We start from the raw sequence: 27526 nt of genomic DNA, 5'->3' as shown, positions 1-27526 counted from the left end.
TTATAATACTGACCCATATTTGTGACTGGTACATCTGACTTTAAGGTAACTTTGCTCTGGTGTAACATTATTACATTATGAGAACAAAGGGAATTGGAATACTTATTATGCAGCCCCGTACAGCAACAGTGTTCAAACTGTGGCTTTTGTCATTTGTGTGTGTAGAATGATACATTTTAAGGCCAGAACTATGTTCTGACCGCCTGCATAGCACAGGCTATTGCTGGTTGCATGTGCCAATAATTGTTTTCACGTGCAATTGATAGTATATGAAAAATTGTGAATGCACAATGAGAGGCTGCACTGTGGTTTCTTTGAAAATATGTCTCCAAATGTCATTATGAAGGCAACATAATATATTAAGGGAGAAAGGTAGATATAATAGATCAGAATTTTAGAAAATAATTTACTCTCCAAATTCATTCAAATCAGTCTGAATAGCAGCACTGTCATAGGGACTGGCTGAAGAACAGTAAATTAATGAAACATGGTAATTCACTGAGATGGGAAGATATTTAGGGGGGTTCTGCAGAGATCCATACTATGTTGGGTCTCATTTTATTTAACATCTTCATTAATGATACAGTATACCGATCATATTCAAAACTGCAGATGCCATTGAATTGGGGAAAGCAGCAAATTCCAGTAAGGACGAAGAGATAATAATGTAAAGGGACCTAGAGAGATTTTTTAAAATGGAAGAAAATAATGAAGGAATATCCATTTTGGAAAAATGAAAACTAATATATCTGGAGGAAAAGATAATCCAGATAACAGATATTTAGTGGTAGGTGAGAAATCTGGAAAGTAATAATGCAGAACAGGCCTATAGGTTATAGTGACCAGCAAATAAAGCATAACTTTGCAATGAGGCAGTTAAAAAAACAACAATCCAGTTCATTTCGAGATTCTTGAGACAGGACGTCTTGGAGCAGAGAGTTAATAGTTCCTCTATGTAGGGCTCCATTGTGAATGTTATGTTAACTTCTGGCCCGCTCATTTACAGAAAGATACTGACAAACTGGAGCGTATTCAGAAAAAAACAAGCAAAATGACAAGGGGGCTAGATGGACGGCTTTACAAAGGACATTTTAACTAGAATTTTAATGTGTATCTTAGCTAAATAAATGATTGAGGCAGAGTGTGAAAGGTATCAAAGGTGTGAACTCAAAGGAAGCAATTGTTTAATGGGGTGCTACCTAGGTGCAATGGGGTGAAAATATAAAAAGGAAGATTGAGGCAAAATATCCTGACAAATTTCCTGACAGTGGGATTTGTTCAATTGAGAAATAATCCCCAAAGCATGTAGTGGAAACCCCATCCCTTGTGATATTTAAAGCTTGACAGGATAAAAGTCTAGAAAATCAGTGAGGAAGCATAAGAAACAATCCTGCACAGCCAAGAGTAGGGATTTCCTTGAGGACCAACAAACTCTGGGGGATCTATAGCACTTCCACTCCTGATGCTGGAGAACAGAAGGAAGGGCTCCTCTTTAAAAGATCCTTTCCTGGACTGGGGGATGGGGCAACAGGTCTACCTGCTACTCCCCTGGCCCCAAATACTGAAGTTGTTGAAAATGGGTCAGCTGGGTCCAGTCCTTCACCCTGAAGATGTTGGAAGAGAAGGGTGTAGAAAGCAACTGAAAACTACTAAAGGTAACTGGGTGGACACCTCAGGGTCTGATTCAGAAGGGGGTCAATTTCTAGACTCCACAGGAGTCAGGGAATTACTGAGCTCTTCAACCTTCCTCCCCACTGGACCAAGAGAAGGGAGGGGGCACTTTTATCTCCTGCCAAATGGTCCAGGCAATGGGAGCGTTGGACCCAATGTAGACAAATCTAGCTCTGCACACTTCTTGCAGCTAGTATGGATGACAACAGTGGCCTATTAAACAATACCATCTAATCATGAATATTAGCTGTAAATATTCAGCCTTATTCAGATAGCCAAATATGGCTATATTGTTGCCATCCCGGTCATTTTTATTCAGTTTGCTTACTAATAGATCCTTTCCATCTCTATGCTATTTATAGCCTATCTATAAAAGCTTTGTCTTATTGTACTGAAAAATTACAAAGCACCCGATTAGATTTCTTTCAAAAATATTTAGCTTTTATTACACACACAAAAGGTTTCCAAGAAGTTTTCTGATTAAAATAGCCAGCTTCTAAAAACTCATCTACTCCAGCATCCCCAGCTCTTCTTCTGCATAACTCTCTCCAGAGCATATAATTAAGCAGACATGCAGATTAGAGAATTAGTTGCAACAGCGTTTCCTCTTCAGTCTGTACTCAGACCCCGTCTAACCAATAGAAATGCAACAGCTCACATGGATCCGAGGCTTTTGTGCACATACTTTGGAATAATTAACATGTTAATTAGTGAATGAGCACCCTGCAACAAACACTGCTAAGACCCTGCAGGACATGTTTTCAATTTAGATTCAAAATGCAACATTTCCTAGAAAAGTGCTTTGGGGACGATTTCCTTCCCTTTAGTGTTCCTTGCATGGAAATCTATAGGTGATTATTCCCATAAATACAGTCAGCTTCCTGCTTCCTGTATGTCAGGGCCAGAGGTAAGCAGAAGAACATTTTATTTTTCCTGGGGTTATTAGGGCTCCAGATTTCTCTAATTCAGTTCTGTCTCTGACATTGCCAAGAAAGGCTCAACCATCCAATCAGCACGTTGAGTTGGACAATCCACGTCCAAAGATGCATAAACACTATTTGTTGTGATAAGAAGTACAGCACATAACAGGAAGTCTGGTACTGATTAAACCTTGGTCAGTGACAACCCTGCAGTGTGGGGGGAGAGAGAGAAAACTGTTTTCTACAGATGAGTGTCATGGCTGGCCAGTTGCTCCTCATACTGCTTTCCACTTCCCTAGGAGGTCTCCTGCAAGCTGAAGGAAATGGTAAGAGAATCTTGACTTTTTGCTTAGGAGGCTGGTTTGGGGTTTTACGTGAGGAATGAGCTCGTACGTGGCAGGACAGGAGCAGAGTAAGCCAAGGGGAGTCCCCCCATGCTTGAGTGTCTCAGACATCTTACATGTTGGTGTTTCATACATGCAGTGTGTGAGAGATCGGTTTCAGCGCCATGTACTGTCGCTGTGAACTGGTTTGCCTAGAGTTTTAATGTCGTGTCCATATTTTCAGTTTTCCCAGTCAAGGTGTGGGGCAGATAAGGGTGGGGCAGGGGCAGGACCTGCAGATACAACCCTGTCTGTGGTGAAGAGAAAAAAGAGAGGAAATGTCTCTTCCCACAGCGATGAGGGAGGCAGAAAACAACCCCTCCCATCTTGGAGGAAAACTACCCTTCAACCCAGAAGCTAGTGGGAGGGAGGGTAGCCCCTTTCCACCCAGCAGCCTCAAGGAGGGGGAATGGAGACATAAAAGGGAAGGGGAAAATTCCCTCCAGCCCAGGAGAGGGGGAGATGCATGGGGGAGTGGAGAAAGGAAACCAACAATTAGAAGAAATGAGATGCAGCTCCAGTCAGTAGAAAGGGAAGTCTCTGCTCCCCCACTTCTTCAAAGCCTATGAAAAGGAGTCTGAAGAAAGGCAGATAAGCTTGTGAGAGAACACCACAGGGAAAAGAGAGACAAAAACTAAAATGGAGTTGGGGTGGGAAGGAAAAGGAATAAAGATCTGTATAAGAGTGGGGGAGAGGGGAGAGCTAGAAGAGACAGACATTTTAGGGTTTAGTGTTTACTGTTATTGATATTTTAATTTAAAAAGGGCTAGTGTCAAACTGCTTATGCCCCCAAAGCTAGTGTACCATCTTGTGAGGAATGTACATCCTCTGCACTTCCTGGGAACGAGATGCCAAGTAGGTGGATAGTTTCCTAAATCAAATGAGGCCAGAGGGAGCTAGCATGGGACTCCAGAAGCCAGGGCTTCAATTCTCTGCTCTGTCACAGACTCCCTGTGTGACCTTGTGTAAGTTACTCTGTGCCATAGTTCCCCATTTGTAAAATGGGCAAAATAGCATTGCCCTATCCCACAGGGCTCTTGTGAGGATAAATACATTAAAGACTTGAAGTGCTCAGATCCTGTGGAAAGGGGGCCATCCTGAGGACCTTAAATAGACCAGAAAGGTTGCTTTTCCTTTATCCATTCTTTAAGTCCTCAGTGCTATTATGTTTGGCTTGTTTGCGACTGCAGTGCTGCTTAAAACAAACAACTACCCAGTAGTTCCTAAGTACAAAATCATCCTCCAAGGATTCTGCCCTGGAGCGATTTCTTTGCCAGCCTGTTTAAATTCCCAAAAAACCCTCTTTGCATGTTTCTCAACTGTTCTGCTTTACCAGGCAAACATCCTACAGTTCGCTATGTTCTGAGGCAGGAATATTTAGGGAAGCAAGAGACCAGCGTCACAGACAGAACAGGCTGGGTCATAAACACTCCATTCCTAGCTGTAATAATCAGTGTGGCAACATTTAGAGATTAAAACCACACTATTACATTGCTGCCTCCTGTCACTTCCTCAGAACTACAGAGCAGGAAAACTAATTTAAGGATAAGCAAAATAATGAGTGAACTATGAGCTGTAAATCATTTAGCCAGACACTCGCAGCTACATTTACAAAGAGCTACATTTACTCATCCTGGCTGTAGGTCCATTGAAATCAATGGGAATCCATGCAGCAGTAAGGTACTACCCAATGTGAGTAACGCTGCAGAATCTGGCCCTCTGGGGCTGATCCAGAAAACAAAACACCAACTGTCTCAAATCTAATTAATAGAATCTTAGGCCTGGAAGGGCCTTAGAGAGGTTATCTAATCCAGTCCCCTGCACCCATGGCAGGACTAAGTACTATCTAAATCATCCCTAACAGGTGTTTATCTAACCTGCTCTTAAAAATCCCAATGACGGGGATTCTACAACCTCCCTGGACAATTTATTCCAGTGGTTAAGCACCCTGACAGGAAGTTTTTCCTGAAGTCCAACCTAAACGGCCCTTGCTGCAATTACTTCTTGTCCTATCCTGAGAGGTTAAGGAGAACAATTTTTCTCCCTCCTTGTAACAACCTTTTATTACCCTTAGTGATCGTTAAAGTGCATAGTTAATAAAAATCATCAATTAATTAATAATCAGGTGTACAACAAAACAGTCCAGGAACTGCACGTTCTGTGCCAAGGGAGGCCGCATGGTCCACTGGATAGGGCATGAGGCTATAAGATTTGGGTTCTAGCCCCAACTCTCCCACTGACCTGCGGTGTGAAAAACACTCTTTCCGAGTTCAGTATGTTTATCAAAACCCACCAGCATGTCAGCGTTTACAGCACAGTAACTGATGATGATTAGTATACTCAATATTTATCCCTGTATGGTGGGATTTTTGACTCTGGTATTTAATATAATGATTTGTGTGCATGTATCGCTGCCCTCTGCTGGAAGTAATAGCACTGTTCCTGCATGCAAGTGGCTGAGATGGACCTGCTGGAACTGCTTCTCCAATTTAATTCAATAGCAGCTGCCCTTTTAACCTATGGGGCAGCAGTTCTCAAATTTTTAACATCATGCCCTGCTCTTATTAAAAGAAATGAGCTCAGGCCCCACCTGCGCTAGACACAATATTCATATGTAGCCAGTATTAGTTAAATACCAGAATGCCATTATAATCACCTTACCCTGACATGTTTCAATTAGATGGGGATATTATTGAGGGCAACCTGGGGTGTTATTGGGTCTGAAAGGAGAACCTGGGGTGGCACCAGGGGCATTTGGGAAGATGGGGGGAGGGGGTGGGAGCCTGGAGTCTTGGGGATTGTGTTGGCTGGGGGGGGGGGGCAGGGAGGCTCCTGGAACAGTCTCACCCATGAACTCCTTGAATCCCTGTCTTACCATTTTGTCCCTCCTGGAGTCCCTGTCCCATCCACCTCCTGGCCAACTGCTGCTGCTGCTCACCAGCTTTCCGAACAAAGCAGGTGGACATGGTCTTCCTGCCTGTCAGTGCCACAGCAGCCCCCAGCAGCCAGGAGGAATTGCTGTATGGGAAACCTGGTTGGGGCCATACAGCCCTGGCGGGTGTGGGAGAGACTTTATTTGGTGCTAGAGCGGGGTATCAAAGAGCAAAACGTAAGCAGTGATTTGCATTTTCTTATTTTCAAGATTAAGTGAAGTAAGACAGAATTTCAGGGTCCATCCACACCCTGTCAAAGGGCAACTGTTTGAACAGGCTTTTAGGAGGGATGTACCTTGCTGGCATAAGGAGTTGATAAATGTGGGCCAGAAACTTTTCTTCTACTTGGGGTAATGGTGCCTAGAAATAGATTAGGGTTTATGTGGGTTTTTCTTTCTTTCTTTCTTTTTTACTGAACTTATTGAATCCTTTCTAGCAAAGTTCTTTGGCATCACTTTTAAAATGAAACGTGTTGTTTCCTTTCCATTTAGTGTTTTTGCAGGAAGAAAATGCAAACAAGTTTTTGGGAAGAACAAAGCGTGCTAATTCCTTTTTGGAGGAGCTGAAGAAAGGGAATATTGAACGAGAATGTTATGAGGAACGCTGCTCAAAAGAAGAAGCCAGAGAAGCCTTCGAAGACACAGAGAAAACAGTAAGGACAAATCAACATGAAACAATTAGGCCTTCACCATCCAAAGTGAAAGGCCCCTATGATCATTAGTTACTTTTGAGCATTAAACCCACAGAGTGATTTCAAGCTCTTTCTATTTTAACTATTAGAAGTGGGCAGAATGGCAAAGTTTGGTTTTATAACACCAGAGGAGTAGAGCGAAACGTACAACATCTGAAAAGGCATCAAGTCCTAGTTCAGGTCTTGCCAGATCAGATCATGTTAAAGCCGCCTGTTCACTTACCTGGTTCTGATCTGTTTAGTTTAGACAGTGACCTACTTAGAGCATCTAACACTGTTAGCATAAAATACTTCAAGGACGGATTCTCAACCCGCCCTGAGCTCTGCGTGTGTTGAGTGGAGCCCCTTTCTGCATTAAGAAGCACAGGCCAGGCAGAACAGATGTTTTCAGATGCGATTTGAAATGAGATGGAGAGAGTACAAGAAGGCTGATTGAGATGGCAACCACTGCCGAGGAGAAAGTTCTCGTATGATATTAACCAAACTTATCTCAAGGTGCCTGGTACATCTCAGATATTTAAGGGCTGGATTCGCTATTCCACGTGGAATTTGTGTCTGTGGCGTAAGCTGCGCAGCTCTAACTTATGCTGAGGCTCGTCAGCTGAGGATCAGGGACCTTGTAGCAGGCTGGACTGGATGATCTGATATCTTTTCACAGGCTCAAATTGAGGTAGTCGGTGCTACCGGCAATTCTTGTCAGCCTGGCTTACTGACTATACTGGATGATGACCTCCTTTCAGTGTCCTTATGTGATACTCTGACTCTCCTGCTGGCTTTCTGCCTGTGCAAAAACAAAGCATCCCCTTAGGTCTTGGAGAGGGAGAGTGGGTGGGAAAGAGGCAGGTCTGCCAGCTTTGAAGAGGTATGTTTCGGCTGCAGAAGCATCCGTCAGCATTAACAGCAGTAACAGTATGAAGGAGGGCCTTGAAGAATATACTCCTTTGGGCAGCAGGAAGGTTATCAACCAGGCTGGCCTTGAAGAGTCCATGTCCATGTTCCCTTCTCACCAGAGAGGAAGCTTATCCCAGCGCTAGTTTTAGAGCCTATGTTCTGAGTCCCAGCCTTGCCCTGACTCTTGGCAGCAGCAGGAAGAAGGCTGAACCAGCCAGAGAAGAAATAGGAGGCCAGAAGTGGGAAAACCAGGAATAAGAAAGGCAAAGGAGCAGGAAAGAGATGTGGGAGTTAAGGGGAGGGATGGAGAGATGGGGACCAGAGAGACTTCAGGAGATTGGTGTGACTAGAGAAGGGAACACAAAATGTTTGGAAGGCAAAGAGTGAAATTTGGTGGGGAGATGTATTTTGAAAGGTGGAGGAGGAATTGGGGGAGGAGCACCAAGAAACTAGTGGGAGGGCAGAGGCAAGATGGAATAGAAAATGAGATAAAAATCAAGACAGAAGAGCCACACAGCCTGAAGGTTAGTAACTTGGATGTAAAATTTATATTCCCACATTTTATACTGTATCCCTGGCAAAAAATAGGGAGTCTGCTCTGAGCTATAGGGCATGGGAGAATTTTAAGGGAAGATTGTGGTTCAGGGTATGGATTATAAATGGTGTGTAGGGGATAATCTTCAGGCTGACTGTGACCTGAACATGGGTTGTTGTCACTTTTTTCCTTATAGTTTGAGCATTAGGGCCCTATTTTTCCACCACAGGATTCAAATAACGTCCATGAAGTCAAACAAGTTCATTTCTTATAACTATTCTTCTCCTAAGGCAACAAGGTCTGTTAAAGCATTGTTAGGGTTGCACTATGAAATTCACAAAATATTAGGAAGTGGACTAATTAAGAAATGTTAGCTCAGCTGTGGTGAACATCTACAAGAAGCAATATATGATAAGCTATATATTTAACTGGGAAAACTGAAAGAAAAGAGGCCACAAGAGAGAAAGAGGGAAAAAATAGCACTTTGCCTTCTTTCAGTGTTAACTTCATATAAGATCATAGCTGACTGAGACACAAAACATCACCAGGGCCCTATTCTCCCACCATAGATTGCAGAGTTGCCAATTCTCCCTATAGCTGGTAGGTTTTTTTCTTAAAACCCCCTCTGGGATCAGGTTATTAGCTGAGTAGCTCAACTGTCACTGATACAAAAATGTCTAGACTTCATGGTTTTGTTTAAAGATGCAGTTAAAGTAGAACACTGTACCGCAAGGGCCTGTATTTACATCCAACTTAAGATGTTCCACTTTAACTGTGTCTTTAAACAAAACTATCGTTAGTATATTTGTACGAAAGCTTCTGTGTTAGAGTTTGATTCACTAATCTCTGCCTATCTGTTGTTTTTCTCCATTAGGATGAGTTCTGGAATAAATATATAGGTAAGGAATACTTTAAATTATACTTTGTTCTTAAACCTCAGAGAAAATATATTACAACATATTGGACACTGAGGCCTTGTCTATACTACAGGGAAAAGTCAATCTAAGCTACGCAATTTGAGTTACGTGAATAGTGTAACTCAAGTCAATGTAGCTTAGATCTACTTACTGCGGGGTCCACACTATGCGACGTCAACAGGAGATGCTCTTCCGTCGACTCCCCTTACTCTTCTCAATCAGGTGGATTACAGGAGTTGACAGGCGAGCGATCTGCGATCGATTTAGCAGGTGTTCACTAGACCCGCTAAATCGACTGCCAATGCATCGATTGCCGCAGCACCGATCCTTCGGTAAGTGTAGACAAGCCCTGAGAGAAACACACTTTATAAAAAAAAAAAATTGTTGGATGATAAGTAAACAACACAGCTGTGTGACCCCTAGAAGCTTCAGTTTGCAGTGGTATTTGCATGGTGACCATTACTGATTTAGTAATTTATTAAACCAGGACCATGGATTCCGGTACACAGGGATTTCGCAGCAAATTGGCTCTTTTGCTTAGGTCTAGACTTTCAAGTTCCCCAAATTCAAACCTAAAGGACACATCTCACATGCACACCACTCCCAAGCCCTGGTACACCACTACTTAACATTTCCTGATTTTAAAAGGAGCCTATTGGCTTCCTCCATCTGCTGCCACCTGCACCCTATCATTCCTCTCCTTTGTTCACTGAGTCAAACCGTCCCCTACCCAATTCCAAGGGTCTTTTTCATGAGGTCAAAGAAGCACCTGGCCTTCCTCATCACTCCTAAGTAGGGCTACCACCTGGCCAGTATTTGACCGGCCTGGCCAAGTTTTTTTTAATGGATTTGCCAGTTTCCAGAAAAATAATTTAATCTGTTGGGGTTTTTTTTATGTGGGTCTAAAGAATTACATTATTATCACAAAAAGAAGAACAGGAGTACTTGTGGCACCTTAGAGACTAACAAATTTATTAGAGCATAAGCTTTCGTGGACTACAGCCCACTTCTTCGGATGCATATAGAATGGAACATATATTGAGGAGATATATATACACACATACAGAGAGCATAAACAGGTGGGAGTTGTCTTACCAACTCTGAGAGGCCAATTAATTAAGAAAAAAAAAAACTTTTGAAGTGATAATCAAGATAGCCCAGTACAGACAGTTTGATAAGAAGTGTGAGCATACTTACAAGGGGAGATAGAATCAATGTTTGTAATGGCTCAGCCATTCCCAGTCCTTATTCAAACCGGAGTTGATTGTGTCTAGTTTGCATATCAATTCTAGCTCAGCAGTCTCTCGTTGGAGTCTGTTTTTGAAGTTTTTCTGTTGTAATATAGCCACCCGCAGGTCTGTCACTGAATGACCAGACAGGTTAAAGTGTTCTCCCACTGGTTTTTGTGTATTTTGATTCCTGATGTCAGATTTGTGTCCATTAATTCTTTTGCGTAGAGACTGTCCAGTTTGGCCAATGTACATGGCAGAGGGGCATTGCTGGCACATTGATTCTATCTCCCCTTGTAAGTATGCTCACACTTCTTATCAAACTGTCTGTACTGGGCTATCTTGATTATCACTTCAAACGTTTTTTTTCTCTTAATTAATTGGCCTCTCAGAGTTGGTAAGACAACTCCCACCTGTTTATGCTCTCTGTATGTGTGTATATATATCTCCTCAATATATGTTCCATTCTATATGCATCCGAAGAAGTGGGCTGTAGTCCACGAAAGCTTATGCTCTAATAAATTTGTTAGTCTCTAAGGTGCCACAAGTACTCCTGTTCTTCTTTTTGCGGATACAGACTAACACGGCTGCTACTCTGAAACCTGTCATTATTATCACAATACACTGGGATATCTAATGTTAAAGCTTTCTATGTCCAGTTAAAGATGCTGCAGTGTTCCCACTTGCACAGTTTAAGCAATAACAGATCAAAACTGTTGAAAATATGGCAGCTGTCTGGCCACCAACATGGAAGCGCACCGCGCATGTGTGAGAGAGGCGGTTTGAGTCATGTGAGAGCAAGGAGACGTGCAATGTGATCAATCTTATCTATGTGTGTTCTCTCTAGATATTGTAAGTAACTGGAGAAGGGGGGGATTGCGGAGTTGCCTTGTGGTTGGGGTTGAGGCAGACTTCCTTTGAGGGGGAGTTGCCTTTATTTGCATTTCAAAGGTAATAACCCTAGCCTCAACACACACAGGACAGCACATATGTCTTCACTGCAGAGTTAGCCCAAGCTAGCCTAGACCAGGTAGAGCATCCCCAGTGCAAAGCACCAACTGTGCCAGACCTGTGTGCTGGGATGGGTTTCTGGTGGGATATTCCATGGTACTTAGCGTGCATTAAATGAGCTGCTCTATGAATTCATTCACAGGGTGAGCATGCTCTCTCTCTGCCCCTCACATGGAGCTGCTGTCTGGCAGTGATATGAGAACAATACTGTATGCAAATAACTTTCAAGCAGAGTTATTCATTGATACAGACAGTTCTGAAAGGGAAAGCAAACAGCATGTGGCAGCAGGCACTTTTAACAAAAATGTCATTACGGAATTCACTCTGCAAACCACAATGTGATTCGTAGTGCACCAGGCTGACTTCTCTGCTCCTCTGGTTCTTTCCTGTCAGCTAGACATAAAAGTGTCATTTGGGGTACATTTCCCCAAACCATGGATCTTACAGTTATCACATAGATTCATAGATTCTAGGACTGGAAGGGACCTCGAGAGGTCATCGAGTCCATCCCCTGCCCACATGGCAGGACCAAATACTGTCTAGACCATCCCTGATAGACATTTATCTAACCTACTCTTAAATATCTCCAGAGATGGAGATTCCACAACCTCCCTAGGCAATTTATTCCAGTGTGTAACCACCCTGACAGTTAGGAACTTTTTCCTAATGTCCAACCTAGACCTCCCTTGCTGCAGTTTAAGCCCATTGCTTCTTGTTCTATCCTTAGAGGCTAAGGTGAACAAGTTTTCTCCCTCCTCCTTATGACACCCTTTTAGATACCTGAAAACTGCTATCATGTCCCCTCTCAGTCTTCTCTTTTCCAAACTAAACAAACCCAATTCTTTCAGCCTTCCTTCATAGGTCATGTTCTCAAGACTTTTAATCATTCTTGTTGCTCTTCTCTGGACCCTCTCCAATTTCTCCACATCTTTCTTGAAATGCGGTGCCCAGAACTGGACACAATACTCCAGCTGAGGCCTACCCAGAGCAGAGTAGAGCGGAAGGATGACTTCTCGTGTCTTGCTCACAACACACCTGTTAATACATCCCAGAATCATGTTTGCTTTTTTTGCAACAACATCACACTGTTGACTCATATTTAGCTTGTGATCCATTATAACCCCTAGATCCCTTTCTGCCGTACTCCTTCCTAGACAGTCTCTTCTCATTCTGTATGTGTGAAACTGATTTTTTCTTCCTAAGTGGAGCACTTTGCATTTGTCTTTGTTAAACTTCATCCTGTTTAACTCAGACCTTTCTCCAATTTGTCCAGATCATTTTGAATTATGACCCTGTCCTCCAAAGCAGTTGCAATCCCTCCCAGTTTGGTATCATCCGCAAACTTAATAAGCGTACTTTTTATGCCAATATCTAAGTCGTTAATGAAGATATTGAATAGAGCCGGTTCCAAAACAGACCCTTGCGGTACCCCACTCGTTATGCCTTTCCAGCAGGATTGGGAACCATTAATAACAACTCTCTGAGTACAGTTATCCAGCCAGTTATGCACCCACCTTATAGTAGCCCCATCTAAATTATATTTGCCTAGTTTATCGATAAGAATATCATGCAAGACCGTATCAAATGCCTTACTAAAGTCTAGGTATACCACATCCACAGTTTCACCCTTATCCACAAGACTTGTTATCCTATCAAAGAAAGCTATCAGATTGGTTTGACATGATTTGTTCCTTACAAATCCATGCTGGCTGTTCCCTATCACCTTACCACCTTCCAAGTGTTTGCAGATGATTTCCTTAATTACCTGCTCCATTATCTTCCCTGGCACAGAAGTTAAACTAACTGGTCTGTAGTTTTCTAGGTTGTTTTTATTTCCCTTTTTATAGATGGGCACTATATTTGCCCTTTTCCAGTCTTCTGGAATCTCTCCCGTCTCCCATGATTTTCCAAAGATAATAGCTAGAGGCTCAGATACCTCCTCTATTAGCTCTTTGAGTATTCTAGGATGCATTTCATCAGGCCCTGGTGACTTGCAGGCATCTAACTTTTCTAAGTGATTTTTAACTTGTTCTTTTTTTATTTTATCTGCTAAACCTACCCCCTTCCCATTAGCATTCACTATGTTAGGCATTCCGTCAGACCTCTCGGTGAAGACCGAAACAAAGAAGTCATTAAGCATCTCTGCCATTTCCAAGTTTCCTGTTACTGTTTCTCCCTCTTCACTAAGCAGTGGGCTACCCTGTCTTTGGTCTTCCTCTTGCTTCTAATGTATTGATAAAAAGTCTTCTTGTTTCCCTTTATTCCTGTAGCTAGTTTGAACTCATTTTGTGCTTTTGTCTTTCTAATCTTGCTCCTGCATTCCTGTGTTGTTTGCCTATATTCATCCTTTGTAATCTGTCCTAGTTTCCATTTTTTATATGACTCCTTTTTATTTTTTAGATCATGCAAGATCTCATGGTTAAGCCAAGGTGGTCTTTTGCCACATTTTCTATCTTTCCTAACCAGCGGAATAGCTTGCTTTTGGGCCCTTAATAGTGTCCCTTTGAAAAACTGCCAACTCTCCTCAGTTGTTTTTCCCCTCAGTCTTGAGCTGAGGACCTTACCTATCAGCTCATGGGACCTTACCTATCAGCTCTCTGAGCTTACCAAAATCTGCCTTCCTGAAATCCATTGTCTCTATTTTGCTGTTCTCCCTTCTACCCTTCCTTAGAATTGCAAACTCTATGATTTCATGATCACTTTCACCCAAGCTGCCTTCTACTTTCAAATTCTCAACGAGTTCCTCCCTATTTGTTAAAATCAAGTCTAGAACAGCTTCCCCCCTAGTAGCTTTTTCAACCTTCTGAAATAAAAAGTTGTCTGCAATGCAGTCCAAGAATTTGTTGGATAGTCTGTGCCCCGCTGTGTTATTTTCCCAACATATATCCGGATAGTTGAAGTCCCCCATCACCACCAAATCTTGGGCTTTGGATGATTTTGTTAGTTGTTTAAAAAAAGCCTCATCCACCTCTTCCACCTGGTTAGGTGGCCTGTAGTAGACTCCTAGCATGACATCACCCTTGTTTTTTACCCCTTTTAGCCTAACCCAGAGACTCTCAACACTTCCATCTCCTATGTCCATCTCTACCTCAGTCCAAGTGTGTACATTTCTAATATATAAGGCAACACCTCCTCCCTTTTTCCCCTGTCTTTACCACCTTTACCAGAAACCCAGTGTCAGCTTCTGGTCAACTGGCAGTGCAGGAAGAAGAATTCTTGAACTGCATCTCAGTTCCAACACAGTGGAAATGCAGAGGAAATGGAGCAGACTAATGTAGGGTTAATACGCTGAGCCAGTGTAGGTGATGATTTACAGTGCAGAAAGAGCGGGGAGGTAGAAGAGAAAGTACAGCCCAGGTAAAATTGTGGATAAGCTTGGAGATCCAACAGCACCTGGGTTTGATTAGCCTGCATTCTCACTGCAAAGTAGGTGGGTTGCCAGCCCGGGCTGAAGCAAAACCCAAGCTCAAGTCAAGCCTATATACTCAGTCATGCCTGCTGACGAAGGCCTAAAACATCTTCAGGACCAAGTTAGAGGTTTTTCTGTGTAGACAGAACGAGGGTTGTGGCAACACCCAAGCTATAACCCAGGCTAACTCTTCAGTGAAAATACACCCTAAGCATGGAAAACAAGTTAGCTGTGGTTATGACCCTGTGGCAGATAAGCTGGAGAGTCAGCTGATTTCCTGATTATCCTGTAAGGAGGCAGCCCAAGGAGAGGAAGACAGGGAATAATGGTGGCAGCCCAAGTTCAAAGAGGCACAGAGGGGAGGTAATTTAGCACCTGACCTTAGCTAAAGCTATATCACACTACTCCCATATTCTTGGTTGTTCTCACCTCCCTGCTGCAGAGGTGTCAACTGTCACAATATTTGGTGTTTTTCTTAAAACCCCAGCTCCTGGAGTCATGTGATTAGGTAAGAATCTCAGTTATCATTTAAAAAAAAAAACATTGTGGCTGTGGAGAAGAGTTTGAAAATGTGACCCCTAAAGACTCAATGGCTGGAAGGTAAATAATAGGAACACCAAATTTATTATTTTTTTAAAATCTCATGAATTTTAAGCCAATCACATGATTTTGTAGGGGCCTGACTCATGATTTTGATTGCTTGGGGACTGCAATACCACTGCTAGGTAAATACAAGGAAAAATGCCAGCAGAATAGGGGACACTCCTGAGACAAGTATCCAATTATCTGAAGATTTTGGGTGTCCCCTAAGACCTTTTGGGTTATCTGGCCTTCACAACCCTCAGCACAAATGTTGCACTCTCTGACAATGAAGTAATACTGAAGCCTTTTCTGTAGGAGGCAGAGTTGTGCTCTGCTATACGTGAGTAGAGCTGGTCAGGAGTTTCTAGCAGCCTTTTGTCAGAAAATACCAATTCTTGGAACCCAAAATGTTTTGCGGAAACTTATTGGGTTTGATGAACTTTCAATGAACCACACGTTTGAACCACAGCTCACTTGGTGGACTGCTGGGGAGCCGGGGCTTTCAGACTCCTTGCCATGGAGTGTAAGCCTCGGAGCACCTGCTGTAACCTGGCTCAGCTCTGCATCAGGGAGCCTGGAAGCTCTGAGAGGCTTGGCTTGAGCCAGGGTTCTCAGGGCCTCCAGGCTTTCTGCTGGGGAGCCTGTAAACCCTAGGAGTCCAGGCTCCCCAGGGGATCTCAATCTAGGTTCTTGAGTCTAAGTAGGGAAGGCCTGAGAGCTCCATCTCACGTTGGGGTTCTCCAGGCTTCCAGACTCCATGCTGCAGAGCTAAGAGCCTGAAAATCCTGGGACATGTTTCAGGAGCTGCAGTTCTGGGGCAGCCCTGGCATTTGGTTTATCCCTGGGCTGGGGGCCCCAGGGCTTCCACACTTCCAGGCCAGCTGGCTCCCTGGACTGCCTAACTCCCACAACCCAGTGATCCAGCTGTCCTGACAGCTGGGCAGTCCAGGGAGCCAGATGGCCCGAGACCCTGGAAACCCTGGGTGCCCAGCTTGGGGCAATCTGTGTGGTGGGGTTGCATGGGAATTCTGTCAGTTTCACAACTGCTGTTCAGTGCTGGGCATCTGTGACACTGGTTATAATCATGTAAATTTCAGTCAGCGGCTGCCACGGTCCGCGGGGAGCATATTTCATTTCGATGCACCATGTGGTGGTGTTTCCGAAATGAAAATTTTAGGGAATTTCCAGTTTATGGGAAGTTTTGAACATTTTGTTCGGAACATGATCCATTATATACAAATGTCAAAGCAGCACAAAATGTATGTGTATGTTGATAAGTCTAGTGCATGATATTAAACTGAATGTATTCTACGTGTCATTGTTTACTGTTGCTCTAGGACCCTTTTGGAAATGCAGTATTACATCTCACAGGGTTATCTTGAGGTAACATTTTAAATACAACTAACAAAAAGAACAGTAACAAAATTCACCATCCAGGAAAACTTCAAATCTCAATGAAAATGTTTATACTGTATCTTAAAAGCTGCTGTGGCCTCTTTTTGCAGACGGGGACCAGTGCAAACCCAATCCTTGTCAGTATGGTGGAACGTGTAAAGATGGAATTGGCACATACACTTGTACATGTTTGGATGGATATCAGGGCAAAAACTGTGACTCTGGTAGGTCTCTGTTTTTACTGTAGGATGGTGATGAAATATTCAAAGAGCCAGTGGGAGGACAATATTTCTCATTTCCTTAGAGTTAAAGAATAAATGATAGAATATAGGGTTGGAAAGTTTTGATAGGTTTGAAACCAACAATACCTGGCTTAGGAGGCCAGTGCAGTAAGGCATTGAACTACCATGTCTTCGCAAATAGATAAGGTTAATAAATGCTCAAAAACTTCTGTTAATGTTGCAAAGCAGGTGCCCAGTCCTACAACCCTTATTGATGTGGGTAATATTTACCTCACAATCAGCCTGAACTCAGTAAGAATGCTCAGATAAGTAATGATTGCAGGACCTAACTAATATAAATACACCTTATTTGAGCTCCCAGATACAATTCATCTGGTATTACACCACTTATTGTCTAGCAAGAGGTGGAAGAGGCAAATCAGGGGAGAATGATTTACAGTAGGTAGTGCAGTGACTTTCTACCCTCCTGAGCACCCCATGCTCCTTGGGGTTCCCTCTCTTCCTCTAAATCCCTCCTGAATACCCACTTCTACTGGGACAGGTACAAGAAACTAACGATACCTCTGTACGTACAGCGCTTCAGCAGCGCAGCTGTACTGATACAGCTGAACTGCTGCAGCATATCTGGTAAAGACGCTCTCCCGTTGGCATAAAAAATACACCTTCAGAAGTGGCATAAGCTATGTCAGCAGGAGAATTTCTCCCGCCAACATAGCGCTGTGCACACAAATGTTTGTCAGTGTAACTTCTGTCACTCAAGGGGGTGGAATATTCACACCCCTGAGACATAACCTAACGGAAAAAGTCATCCACTTATTTATTTATCTTGTGAGCGAGTGGGTAATGTTTATCAAATGCTGGGAGAGAAGGGTGAAGGCTATTGAAACTGAGCCGGGAATTGGTTTGGGGAGAACAATGAGGGATATGAATTATACAAGGAGGGAGGAACGGAGGAATAACGGGCCTACCAGCACCCTGATCTCTTTGCTTATATGTTATACTCCTTTCCCCCACCACTTGTTTGCCTTTGCCTTTTTAAACTATCCATTCTTTGGGGCAGAGACAGTGTCTTCATCTGTGGTTTGAAAGTGCCTAGCACGTTTTGGGCACTATCGCAACATGAGGAATAATGCATCTGCCAGCGGCAGGCTTGAAACATTGCAAACAAAAAGACAAAGGCTCTGGCCCAAGTTTACAAGCATTATCAACTGCATGTGCCTTTACAAAGTCACCATTTCTTCATCGTTTTCACACAAATGTGTCTTTTATGTAGTTATACCAAAATACTGCAAGCTGAACAACGGCGATTGTGACCACTTCTGCAGTCCTGTACGAAACGATGTTGAATGCTCCTGTGCTACTGGCTATGTTCTGGGAACGGATAAAAAATCTTGTACTCCGACAGGTATGAAGCAATGCACTGATCAGGATGGATTCTCCCATTGCTTTGATGGTGACAGAAAACTAGACTTGCAATTGTTTCTCATTTAAACAGTTTCCCCTCAAGTAGAGCTTGCTCCATTTAAAAAAAAAAAAAAGTGTACATAAAATACTACATTTATAAACTATTTTTGTCATACTAATATAGATTAACCTTATATATTAATACACTGCCATTATTTATAAAACAACCAAGCTCTGCTTACATACAATGATGGTATTCGGTTCCTCGTGTATTATTAATCTTAAATTAAAAAATAATGTATTTAATCGGTATAAATGATTGCGCTTGTTATGACATCCTTTATAAGTTAAAGAAAAACAACCTATGTTTAAAGAGTCATATGAGTCATAAATATAGCACTTTGCCCAGATACTCATTTTTTGTAAGAGTGGATGCATAACCATAACAATTTAAATAATTGAAAACATTTCATTTTAAAGATTTTGAAAGCATACTTTCAGTGAAATTGTTTGCTCAGCATTGTCTATAGAAATTGAGCACTGTGCATAAAACTTAGCACCGTGGACAAGCCTTAGGACAACAGAAATGCGATTGGTTTTGGTCCAATTTGGTCTTAGGCTCTGTGGTGTCTGCCAAGCCGCTGCTGGTATCTTGAAAAATTTCATGGAATCTGCAATTGTAAAGATAACTGGGTAAATGATTCAGCTGCAAAAGGATATTGTTACGCTTTTTTTTTTTTTTTTTTTTTTTTGCTCATTTGTAGAGTGTTTTCTCATCTCTCTATTATTTATTCAAACATTTGAAACACTGAATGTGACACCTATTTATGTACAAATCATTTTCCTCCCTCGTAGGCACACATTTGTTTACTCTAGGGCTTCTTATGAATGCTGAGCTTCTGGAAGTTTAAAAAAAAGTGCACTGAAATTGTTTGTTCAGGATAAAAAACAAACATCAATAAATGTACTTGGACATTGCAAATGAATAGAAGCACAAGAAATGTCACATAATGAGCTTTCTAACCATGAAACTCTCCACTCAACTTAGCTGTCCTGAAGGGACTCTAGTGTACATTTAAATGTCTAAAGTTACCATATTGTTAGGACATCAAATATTAACTTTTTGTCGTTGTCCTTACAGAGCCTTTCCCATGTGGGAAAGTTTACGTGAGAAGAAAAAAGAGGTCAGTGATTTCATTTGGTAACAGTAGCAGTGTTCCCAGTGAACAAGATGGCAAACTCAATGAACTGTATAACAACAATGGGGCAAGCCACAAGAACATCACCAGTATCACAAACAGCTCAGACCTTCATCTTCAGAATGAAACAAAAGCTCCCAATAGAACAGAGACTGATCCTAAAACTAATGTGTCTCCAAATCCTCACACGAGGATAGTAGGTGGTGATGATTGCTTGCCCGGTGAATGTCCATGGCAGGTAAATATGTATGTTTTATATCTTACATACAGAAAGATGTGCAGTGTTGTTGTAGCTGTGTTGGTCTCAGGATATTAGATAGACAAGGTGAGTGAGGTAATATCTTTTATTGCATCAACTTCTCTTGGTGAAAGATAACCTTTCAAACTTACACAGAGGTCTTCCTCAGGTCTGGGAAACATACTCAGAGTGTCACAGCTAAACACAAGTTGGAACAAATTGTTTAGCATAAGTAGTTAACACATATTGCGAGGGACCGTTGAAGGTGAGGTGGCCCGTTAACAGCTCTCCAGTCATAGTGGGGAAAGGAACAAAAAATGCTGGGCTGAAGGTGGTGGCGAGGGGAGAGATGGGGGGTTAGTGGGTTACAGATTGTTATAGCGAGCCATAAATCTAGTGTCTCGGTTCAGTTCATGATTTTTAGTCTCTAGGAAAGTTATGAATTTAAGTCCTCAGGCTCATCTTTTGAATGTGTTGTCTAAGTTTCCATTGAGCATGAGGACTGATAGGTCAGATATAGAATGATCCCTTTGTGAAAAGTGTTCACCCACAGCTGATGTGGTATTTTTGCCCATTATCATTTTTCTGTGTGTTCATTTGAGAGAGTAGTGATTGTCTTATTTTACCCACATAGTTGTTATTGGGGCATTTAGTGCACTGGATGAGGTACACCACGTGTTGTAATAGGCATGTGTAGGACCCGTGGATCTTGAAAGGTGTGTTGTGAGAGATATCACTGTAGCAGTGGGGATGAATGTGCAGGTTTTGCATCTGTTGTTCTGGCAGGATCTGGTGCCAGTTTGAGTTGGTGTGTCCTGGTCTTTAGGGAACTTGCTTCTGATGATGGCTGGAGAAGTTGGGGGGTTGTTTGAAGCATAGAAGGAGTGTATACTGTGTATATATACTGTTGCTGGGCAGATACAAATACAGGCAGTCCTCGACTTTGACCTTTGAGTTACGATGGAACAGCACTTACGACGTTTGTAAATTGACATCCTGTTCCGACTGTACGTTGGTTCCAACTTTACGACGCTCGATCCCACAGTGTTCCTATGGGATTTGAGTTACAACGTTTTCAACTTACGATGTAATTCTCAGGAACCAATTTGTCATAAGTCCGAGGACTGCCTGTATATACACACACCGGTATGTACTGTAGTTGTATGTATGTACAGTATGTAAAAAGCTATTACCTATGAAGGAAACATTGCTTTAATTTTAACCAGCTATTTATGAATTCTTATGTTTTTGTATCCTCTGGAGTCACCCATTTTCTCTCCTTACAGGCTCTTCTAATAAATGAAAACAAGGAAGGGTTTTGTGGAGGGACAATTTTGAGCCAGTTTTATATACTTACTGCAGCTCACTGCATAAACCAATCTAAAATCATTAAAGTTGTTGTCGGTAAGTGACTGTTATTATTTTATTCCTTTAGTATAAGAACAGGTATTAATGACAAACAATATGTACTCTAATCTCTATATGCGAGATGCCTTCTGTCTCTTTCCCCATAGCTTTTCATTTTGTCTTGTCAGCTATCATGATTGCCTTAATTTATCCCTGGACTGGTACGGAAATGAGTGATTCACTTTGTAGCTGGCATCAGTGGAAATTCTTTTTCCTGTTGGTGAACTATGTGGACATGATAAAGAACAATAGTTCTAGTATTTTTACCCCTTCTTTCTCTCCCCAAGATACTAAGAATATTGCCTTTTCCAAAACCTCACCCTCTTTACCAGCCAGAAACTCTGAAATCTCAGGCTTTAGCTACACTGGGACGCTTGGGAAAATTTAAGATGAATTAATTGCAAGAGGTTTAAGCTAAAGGAAACTTAAGTCATGGCTGCACTACAGAGCTTACAATGGCACAGCTGGACTGATGCAGCTGTGCCGCTGTACAGTCTCTCATGTAGCCGCTCTAAGCTGACAGGAGAGTTGTGAAACTGCATTGGTGAGACTGACGGGTGATCTCCTCGTGATGATGGACAGAAGTCAAATTACTATGATGATAGAATAGTATCTGCAATTTTTGGCACCGTAAACCATTGGGCACTGCTGCCAGGGCCAGCTCCAGGCACTAGCTGACCAAGCACGTGCTTGGGGCGGCACCTTGGAAGGGGTGGCCAATCTTGGAGAGGTGGGGGGCGCTCGGCGTTTTTTTTTTTTTTTGGTTCTGTGGGGCGGCGCTCGAGGTTTTTTGTTTGTTTTTGTTTCGGCGGCGCCGTAGCACTGGGGCGGGGGCTGGTGTGGTGTTGGGGGGGGGTGGCTTCGGTGGCGCAGCGCTGGGGGGGCGGAGATTGGCGCAGCGCGGCGCTCGGGGTTTGGGCAGCACAGCGCGGTGCTCGGGGTTTGGGCGGCACAGCACGGCGCTCGGTGGGGGGCGGGGGGTTGGATGGCACAGCACTTGGGGGGGTGGGGGGTTGGGCGGCACGGCATGGCACTGGGGGGGGGGCGAGGGTTTGGGCGGCACTGCATGGCACTGGGAGGGGCGAGGGTTTGGGCGGCCCGGCCCGGCACTCGGGGGGCGGGGGTTTTGGCAGCCCGGCCCAGCCCGGCGCTCGGGGGGGCGGGCGTTTCAGCAGCCCAGGACGGCACTCGGGGGGGCAGGCGTTTCGGCGGCCCAGGACGGCACTTGGGGGGGCGGGGGTTTCGGTGGTGCGGTGCTTGGGGTGGGGGGTGTTACGGTGGGGCGGCACTCTTTTATTTATTTATTTATTTATTTATTTATTTTGCCTGGTGTGGCAAAAAAGCTGGCCCTGACTGCTGCTCTGACTTGGCATAAATAATGCAATCACACTGGAGATGCACTCGAGAGCACCACTTCAGCAGCTATCCTTATGTATTTCAAAAAACCAGCACAGCAGTATCTAATCTCCAGTTCACACACACAATCACCTCCAAGACCTTGGAATACTCTCCCAAAGAAAGCAAGAAAGAGCACTCACCTCACCATATTTAGATCATACTCTAAAACCTTGTATTAATTCTTCAATACAAAAGTCTTCAAAGGAGTAAAGAAAAAGAAGCAGCCCATTCCAAAACACTAGCTTCAAATTAAACCAAAGCCAGAATGGAGGAATTGTCTGTCCCATCTGAACAGACTCATTTTTCCTGCAAGCCATATATATTACATAGGTGATAGTGATAAGGCAGTGCTCTGCTCCAGCCCAGCTCTTTCGGAGATTACATCATCCCTTATGAACTTCTGCAGCAGCTGCAATCAGTGGAGGAGCGCTGACTCAAAGCTCCCTGGTATTGGAGGTTATGTCTACATAGCCACTGAGAGGTGTGACTCCTAGCTCAGGTAGACATATATGCACTAGCTCTGCTCAAGCTAGGGCGTCCAGACATCCCAATATTAGGGACTTTGTCTTATATAGGCAACTATTACTTCCCCCCACCCCCTCCAAAAAAAACAGTGTCCTGATTTTTTACACTTGCTGTCTGGTCACCCTAAAGCTAGCACAGTAAAAATAGCAGTGTAGCTGTGGCAGCACGAGCGATGGTTTGAGTCCGTACCCAAGGAGTTAGGCAGGATTGTACTCAGGCAGCTAACTCATGCTGCTGCAGCCACGATACAACTTTTAATACGTTAGCTCAAGCAGAGCTAGTATTTCTATCTTTATCGAAACTGGGAATCACACCTCCCTCCCAGCTGCTGTGCACACATGCTCTGAGAGTGATAGGGGCTAGGCAGTCTCAAAAGAGCCCTCAGCTATGAAATTCACTCCTGACAGAGATGAGCCAGGGTCCAAGTCCCATCGTTTTCAAGTTGTGATGCAGGACACACAATGCTCTAAGTATTGTGTCAAGTATCAGGGGGTAGCCGTGTTAGTCTGTATCTACAAAAACAACAAGGAGTCTGGTGGCACCTTAGTCTTTAAGGTGCCACCAGACTCCTTGTTGCTCTAAGTATTCGTTACCGTCTGGTGACTGACTCCTGTTTGGTCTACCATACCCTCCCCCCGTACCCTGAGAGATGGGCCCTGTGCAGTTAGTAGATTTGGAGGAAGCTGGGGAGAAGGGGATTATTCCAAAATTTGAGAAATGTTGATTTCTGTTAAATAAAATTATAAAAAGAGCCCCCAAATACTATGGAAAAAGGTGCTTTAGAAATACACCCAAAAATGTGAAAAGTACAAAGGTGGTCAGTTCAGAATTAGGTTATTGCATTGTTATCCATCTTTGGTTTTGGTTTTTACGGGGGCTTTTTTCTGTTTGCGTCTTTATATATAATAAAGACCCTGTGAACAAAATTAAACAATGGATAATATCTTTGTTTATCTAGAAATGATTAAAATCATATTTCAGGTTCCCATGGCATTACATAAATATCAGCTCTCCATTCGCTTCTGCCCCAAATTCAGAATCCTAATGCCAATCTACAAAACCATCAACAGAGTAGGAGTTGATTATCTTGGAGAATTTTTGCAGCCAGTTAAGACTGTCATATTTCCCAGGAATGCTGCAGCTGGGGAAGCCCAGACCAGACTTACAGACAGTGGGCCAGAGGATCTTGGCAGAAAGATCAAAAGCTGTAGAACTTCTTTCTAGAGGACTTCATATGGAGTCAAGATCTGACAGACATACTTTCTTAGATGTAGAAGAACTGGCTTGACTGTGGATGAACCCCTCTCTCTTGGGAGTTGTCTACATACAAAAGTACACCAAAAGGTGTGATATTAAACCAGTTTGGCTAAACTAATACAACTTTGCATGTGGACAGTATTACATTGGTTTAGACTTAACTTAAACTTGTTTAGCTTGCACCCTATATAAATCAGGTTTAAACCTGAGCGTACATGCACAAAGATGCACCGGTTTAGCTAAATCCGTTTAATATCAGACCTTTACTTCAACTGATGTAACTTTGTGTGTAGACCAGACCTTGGAGAATTCATGAACTAGCATCAGGGTGGTAATAATATCTATATTTGACAACATTTAGATATTGGTCTGAAATATGTTGCAAATTTGGAAAGGCCTAAAAATGATCAGTTCAATAGTTGTTGCTTTAATTTTTCAAAAAGAACACATCACAAGATTTAGGCACCCAAAAATACAGTTTGTAGTTCTACAACAAAAGCAAATCCTATCCTTTGTACAACAGCAAGCCAGAAAATTTACAAACATTATCAAACCCGAAGTCCCAACCCATCCAGTTCCCAAAGAAACTCCATGCAACAACACTGAAATATGTGGGACGCTGTTATTTTTTGCTGATGGCGAGAATGTAAAAAAAAAAATTGAAACACAAAGAAGCTGTGTTTCCAAATGATTTTGAATGTTACCAAATAAAGGGCCAAATCCCATTCACACTTGTGAGAATGCCTATCCTGTATGGCCCAAGTGGTAGGCAATGGAGAACAAAACATTGTATTACACTCCTAAATGAAATCTCCATTTTAACATTAAGGTCTAATTTGACACTTGTTTAGCACTCTCTGTACTCATCTATACCTGTGCAAAGTGCGAGTAAAATGCTCCCAAATCAGGATGGGAGGATTGTCCATCTGATCTGCACAGTAGAAAAGACTACACAAGGTGCAAGGCCATGGAGTGTTGGTCCTTTGGTTTTTCTAGGAACTGTTTATATTTGTTGTACTGTGTCTCATAATAATTATATTTTTAACGATTTCACACAGGGGAAGTGGACAGAGATAAGGAAGAAAACACTGAAATGATGTACTCTGTGGAAAAAGTGTTTGTACATAGTAAATTTGTTTCGGCAACTTATGATTATGACATAGCCCTTATAAAATTAAAGGAACCTATAAAGTTTTCTATGTATGTTATCCCGGCATGCCTTCCTTCTGTAGCATTTGCTAACGAAATTCTGATGAATCAAAAATCTGGAACTGTTAGTGGTTTTGGACGTCTTTTTGAACATGGACGGTTATCCAACAAACTTAAAGTGCTTGAAGTCCCCTATATTGATAGAAATTCATGCAAGCAAACCACTAACTTTGCGATCACAGAAAACATGTTCTGTGCTGGCTATGACAATGTAACAAAAGATGCATGTCAGGGAGACAGTGGAGGTCCACATGTAACTAAATACAAGGACACCTATTTTGTTACTGGTATAGTCAGCTGGGGAGAAGGATGTGCAAGGAAAGGCAAATATGGAGTGTATACAAAAGTGTCAAAGTTCCAAGGCTGGCTAAACAGGACATTTAGACAAAACTCTTAATTATATGAAATTAATTTAGCATTAATTTAGCATTCTGTTTCGTACACTCAGCAGATTCATAAATAAGAGTTCAGTCTCTTTTAGCACTTCTGCTGAAATACTTTCCTGACAGCTTACTATTTCCTTTGAGAGTTACAGTACTGTTTCTTCATGAGTTAACACATGGTTTTCAGCATGCGTACTTGCACTTAAAACAATGCTCTGTTTGATTTAAGGACTTTCATGAAACAAGATTGTTTTTTAGATTCCACTTTGGGTTCCTGATTTACAGTTTTCCAAATTGGTCAGTAGGAAACTTAGGGTTGTTGTGGGGTTGGGTTTTTTGATGAACACTGTCCAGTACTTGAGTTGGAGAGACAAGACAAATGTACAAATAGCATTTATATAAAAATAGGTGTGGGACATTACTGAAATTAAACGAAGTATTTCCAAAGCCTTATGGCCTCAAAGTAAATTGTCTAATCTTCCAAATGACTCTAACACACATACATACACACACATTAAAAAGCTAAAGAAGGCAGAGAGGTTCCTCATTGCTAAAACTGTGCAGCAAATAAATCTTTGACATTTGATACTAACTAACTGAGTATTTCATAGAAACAAAATGTCCGGTTGGTTTTAGAAAATTAAACTAGAGTACAGTCAATAGAAAAAAACTTGATCCTTATCAAGAAATCATATATATTCATCATATATCTGTTTGTTTCTCTTTTTAAAATACTTTATCACTCTTGTTTCTTTTGTGGACAATAATAAATGAATGTAGTATTAATGTGGATGTTTTAAGTACTTCTATAGAAATGTAATATTGTTGTACATCTGCATTTACCAACAAAATAAAGTATTATCTATATTTATTTAGTAAATAAGCATTTGCAAATATATATGAACAAAATCTTTTTGAAGACTAGAAAAAGCCTGTGTCCTCCCAAACAGCTGAGTCTGACATACTGCATCTGCTTTATGCCAAGTTGGAGAATAAATATGGGCCTTTTCCCTCAGCTTAAAAATAAGTCATTACATAACAAGATGATGGGCGCCTTATAAAGAAGTGAAACTCTGTTATGGCCTTTGATTTATTTGTTTGTTTAATTTGTAAAATGCATAATTATGGGGGTTCAATACATTTTCATTCCCTCGCTTCCAAATATTGAATTTTGTTCAGCAAACATTTTGAGCTGTAAGTTGCTCCATTTGAGATAAAACCCGCAGCAGAGGCCTTCATGGAGTTCCCACCAAATTGTTCCACCTGAAGTAGGGTTTGACCCACACACATGAGCCATGGGAGCATTAGGGTCTCTGCATCAGCTCCTTCCCCCCTATTGACCTGCCCTCTGCTTCCTGGCAGTATGGCTCTAAAGGATGCCCCCTGGTTGGCTGCCCTGAGGATCTCACTTAAAAGGACCTACACAGGGTCTTCATGGGAAAGGTAATACTCTAGGTAAACCCTAAACTGTATAAACTTATTGCTGTAACTTCAGTGGGGGTGGTGTGCAGGCAATGCTGTTCCCACCCAGCCATGTCCCCACTCAGTGTGGGGTGCTGGTCATACAGTCCCCACCATAGGCGCTGACTCCATGGGTGCTCAACACCTTCAGGGCCAAATTAACCTTTTGTGGAACCCTGTGCCTGGACCGAGGCCCCGCCCACTGCTCCGCCCCGAGATCCTGCTTCTCAGCCTCT

At 42.5% G+C, this 27526-nt stretch overlaps 1 protein-coding gene across 1 annotated transcript; it reads left to right on the top strand.

Annotated features, from left to right (window-relative positions):
* Positions 1 to 2755: 2755 nt before the first annotated feature.
* Positions 2756 to 26905, top strand: F10 (coagulation factor X). The gene is made up of 8 exons (XM_054011114.1): positions 2756 to 2917; positions 6399 to 6559; positions 8899 to 8923; positions 16678 to 16791; positions 18083 to 18214; positions 19355 to 19650; positions 20937 to 21054; positions 25296 to 26905. The coding sequence occupies exons 1-8, from the start codon at positions 2839 to 2841 to the stop codon at positions 25841 to 25843; spliced, it is 1473 nt and encodes a 490-aa protein (XP_053867089.1). The 5' UTR covers positions 2756 to 2838; the 3' UTR covers positions 25844 to 26905.
* Positions 26906 to 27526: the final 621 nt, after the last annotated feature.

The sequence above is a fragment of the Malaclemys terrapin genome, chromosome 1 (assembly GCF_027887155.1).
Source record: "Malaclemys terrapin pileata isolate rMalTer1 chromosome 1, rMalTer1.hap1, whole genome shotgun sequence".
Taxonomy (NCBI): domain Eukaryota; kingdom Metazoa; phylum Chordata; order Testudines; family Emydidae; genus Malaclemys; species Malaclemys terrapin.
The sequence above is the reverse complement of the archived record's forward strand: the minus strand, read 5'-3'. Positions and strand labels throughout refer to the sequence as shown.